Genomic DNA, 4,161 nt, shown 5'->3' with positions numbered 1-4,161 from the left:
GGGGGCTGCCCCCCCCAGCCCTGCTCCCCATCCTCCCGTTGCCATGGCGATGGCTGGCACCGTCCCTGGGGATATTTTTAGCTGCTGGTGCTGCAGGGAAGGGGTGGGTGGGCAGCCCAAGCCCATGGCTGTGACACGTGTGTGCACACGCGTGTGTCTGCAGTACACTCCTGTGCACACCTGTGTGTGTGTGTGTATCCAGGTGGGTACCTGTGTCTCTACACAGGTGTGTGCACCCTGCCCATGCATGTCTGTGTCTGCACACGGGAGCACACACGTGTCTGTGCACGCACCTCTGATCACACACGTGCAGGCACACACGTGTGCACACCTGTGTGTGTTTGCACCCATGCACAGATACCTGCGTGCACCCTGTCCATGGGCCTCTGCCTGCACACAGGAGCACACGTGTGTCTGCGTGCGTGTGCACACGTGTGCAGGAACACGCACACTCCCGGCGCATCTACAGATGTGTCTGGGTGCACACGTGGCCCTGGGCGCACACACACGCGTGGGGGAGGGAAGGCAGCTCACACACGCGTGCCTGTGTGCACGCCTGCCCTCCCACACGTGGGTGTCCGTTTGCACACTCATCCAGTTACACCCTGTCTTGCACCCCCTTGTTTGCCAATCCCGGGTTTGCACACTCACTCCTGTGTTTGCACACTCACCCGCACGTTTGCACAACCCCCTCCGTTTTCACACCCACACCTCCGTGTTTGCCCCCTCCCAGTTTTCACACCCACCCTCCTGTTTTCTCCCTCCCCCCGCCTGCACAGTCACCCCCCGTTTTCACACTCACCCCGTTTGCACAACCCAGTTTTTCACACTCAAACCCCGCTCCACCCACCTTGTTTTCACACACTCCGTGTCTGCACATCCCACCCGTATTTGCACACTCACTCCTGCTATTTCCACCCCCGTCCCATTTCCACCCCCATGTCCTTCGCCCCAGCCGCCTCTCGAACTACAACTCCCATCACCCCCCCGCCCGGGCCTGCCCTGCTGGCCTCGCAGGACGCGCGGCGCTTGTTGGCAAGGTGCCGCCAATGGCGGTGCCAGCGCGCTAAGGAGGCGCTCGGAGGCGCGGGACAACGGTAGGGCGCGAGGGGGAGCGCGGGAGAACTGCGGGCTCACTGGGGCGGTCTTCCGAGCGTCCCGCGCGGAGCACCCCCGGCCCGGGGAAGAGGGGCGGGCCCCTCGCCCGTGCTCCCGGAGGCCGCTGGGCCGCGCTCCCCGCCGGCCCAACTGCCCCTGGCGTGGACGAACACGCGGAGCGACAAAAGCTCGTCACTAGGGTTGAGAGAGATGTCACAGGACCCTTCCCGGTGGGGGAGAGGGCTCCGTCCCCCCTGAGCTCTCCGTCCGCAGGGCGACCATGAAGGTGGTGAACCTGAAGCAGGCCATCCTTCAGGCCTGGAAGGAGCGATGGAGCGACTACCAATGGGCCATAAACATGAAGCGGTTCTTCCCCCGCGGAGCTACCTGGGACATCCTCAACCTGGCAGGTCCGGGGGGCTGGGGGGCTTTCCCCTCCTCACTGGGCACACAGAGGTGTTCTGGGGGTGGGTTTTGGGGTGTCAACCCTCTGGGCTGCAGACAAGGGTGTTTTGGAGGTCCCTGTTGCATTTTGGGCCCCTCCACCCCCTTCCCACACTACTTTTCATGCCAAAATGCTCTTTCCCAACCCCTTTAGCCCATTCCTGAGTGTTCCCCCAGCCCTTTGGATCCATTTTGGGGTCATTCCCCTCCTTTTTCCCCCTGTGAGGGTTCAGGAGTCCATGCAGCCTGGCTTTTGGGACTGAGTTTTGCCAGGAGGGAATTAGACTGGATATTAGGGGAGATTTCTTTGTGGAAAAGGTGGTCAGGCATTGGAACAGGCTGTGGTGGAGTCACCATCCCTAGAAGGGTTCAGAAAGATGTGGATGTGGCACTTGGGGGCACGGACTAGTGGTGACATGGCAGTGCTGGGTTAAAGGTTGGACTCGGTGATGCTCGAGGTCTTTCCAGCCTTAATGATTCCCTGATTCCCTGGTTCTTTCCCTGCACAGGAGCCAGCTGCTGCTCCCAAGGCTGCTTCCCACCCTGGCTGGGGGGGGTTCCTTTTCCCAGTCCAGTTCAAGGGCATTTCACACAAATCCTGCCAAAGGCTGGGACCTTTGGTTTAAAGATTTGCCAGGCTCTCCTGCTAATTATAGAAATTTGGTGCTGGGATTTTCCATGTGCAGCACGTCCCTGGATAAATAAACAGAGCCAGGGATTGCTGCTCTGGGGGGTTTAAAGGGAACCAGCCCCACACAGGCAGCAGATCTTATGCTTCCAAGGGGGAAATCTTTCCCCAGTGGATATTTTTCCCCTCTCTCCACCCTCCCAGTGGATTTTCTGACAGTGTCTGGGTTTTGTCACACCCTGAGCTGCTCTGGCTGGGTTTGTCCCCTCTGATGTGGGGCTGGAGGGGCCGAGCAGGAGCTGTGGCTGTGGGGAGATGGATTTGCTTTGGATGGATTTGCTGGGTGTGGGGGTGGTTGGCTGGAGGGCCATTCCTGCTGCTGCCCAGCTGGTCCCTGGGGCTCCCTGGTGCCTGTTCCCACCCTGGTGGCACCAGCTCCTGCTCCGCTGGCAGCAGGACCTGTGGGGTGCTTGGCATGGGCTCGTCTGCGTATCCCCAAAAACAGGGCTAGAGATGGTAATTCCCTATGATTTCTGTAGGAACAGGTTTCTCCTGGCCCACACTCAGCCAGAAGAAGGCTCAGCAGCCCAGGCTTTGTTGGGGGCAGCCCATATGCCAGGAGGGGAAGGAGCCATGTCCCCTTTTCCTTTTGGGAGCCCCAAAGGCAGGATGCCAACCCCGACTCCGAGCACACAGGGAGAGCCTATTCCCGAGGCCCCCATGGCTGGAACAGCAGCTCCCTTCCTCACCACAGTGCCCGAAGCTGTCCTTCCCTAAGCTTGTGCCTTTCAGCTTTGGAAGTACAAAGGAGGGAAAGCTGGCACGGGCTGCCGGGCTCACGGCAGGGCCGGCAGATCGCTGCTGACACGTCTGCAGCGGGGGAGCAGCATCGTGGCTGGCTCGAACTCTGGCTGGGCTGGGGAGGGGACGGCTGCCACCACCTTCTGTCCTCATCCCAGACGCTCTTGGCCCAGGTCTGAGCCTTGGAGCGAGACCCAGGGAGTCTCCTGCTCCCGCGCTCGGGATCCGCCGGCGGCTCCTCCTCGGCTTTGGGGCGACAACTTCCCACCCGGCTGCTGCTCCCCCTTTTACATCTGGGTGCTCTGACCTACTTGCAGCCCGAGCCACAGCCCGGGGCCTGCTCGGGGAGGTGCTTCCTGCGCTCTGCCATGGCTCAAATGGGCAATTAAAGGCTTGGCTGAGCAGATGGGACGGGCAGAGCCCCTCGGGCCACCGAGGGCCAGACGGGCAGGGCCGGGCCCAGCGCAGGGGACTGGCAGCCCCGAGCTCAGCCCCGGGTGCCCGCGCAAAAGCCACTCGGTGGAGGCTGCGGGGCAGGAGGTGGGAGGGAGGGGAATGTGTTCGGAGAGCAGCAGGCGCAGTTTTGGGGCCAGAGTGCCTGGGAGAGCTGAGTTAGCAGGAGGCTAAGCCTGAATTATTCACTGGCTTGTGCCATCGGGGATTAGAAAGTTGTGGGATTCGGTGAATTTTGGGGAAAAGTGGTGCGGAGTCACTGTGGTTGGCACAGTTGGGCTTTGCCAGCTTCACTCTGGGGTGAGGGCAGAGCAGTGTGTCTGTGTGTACCTGTGTCCCCACATGCTGACCTGGGACCCCCCGGCCCCTCTCTTTCCTTGCAGAGGCTCTCCTGGAACAGGCCATGATCGGGCCATCCCCAAACCCACTCATCTTGTCCTACTTGAAATATGCCATCAGCTCCCAGGTAAGGACCTACTGGCACTACTGTGGGACACCTCCCAGCCCCAGCGAGGTTAACAAAGAAACTGGGATGCTGGTGGTGGGCAGACACCCCAAATTCCCCATCTGAGCCTGTCCTGGGCTGGGCAGACACCCCAAGTCCCCCACCTGAGCCTTTCCAGAGCTGGGGCGGGTGGAGGAGGGCTCAGCGCGTGCCCCAGGCAGGGATGTTTCCATAAATAGCCTCTGCCACCGCCCGGGGTGGGAATTCTGCCCCCCGAGAGCCTCCGCACTCG

At 61.4% G+C, this 4,161-nt stretch overlaps 1 protein-coding gene across 1 annotated transcript in view; it reads left to right on the top strand.

Moving 5' to 3' along the window:
- Positions 1-1,338: 1,338 nt before the first annotated feature.
- MED24 (mediator complex subunit 24) overlaps positions 1,339-4,161 on the top strand; it is a 17,324-nt gene continuing 14,501 nt past the window's right edge. The window contains 2 exon segments of the mRNA XM_029958447.1: positions 1,339-1,508; positions 3,808-3,938. Of these exon segments, the coding sequence (XP_029814307.1) occupies positions 1,379-1,508; positions 3,808-3,938 (261 nt within the window). The 5' untranslated portion in view covers positions 1,339-1,378.

This window comes from Manacus vitellinus, unplaced genomic scaffold (genome assembly GCF_001715985.3).
Source record: "Manacus vitellinus isolate BGI_N305 unplaced genomic scaffold, ASM171598v3 scaffold_158_pilon, whole genome shotgun sequence".
In the NCBI taxonomy this organism is placed as follows: Eukaryota; Metazoa; Chordata; class Aves; order Passeriformes; family Pipridae; genus Manacus; species Manacus vitellinus.
This window is presented reverse-complemented; position numbering and strand designations above follow the sequence as displayed.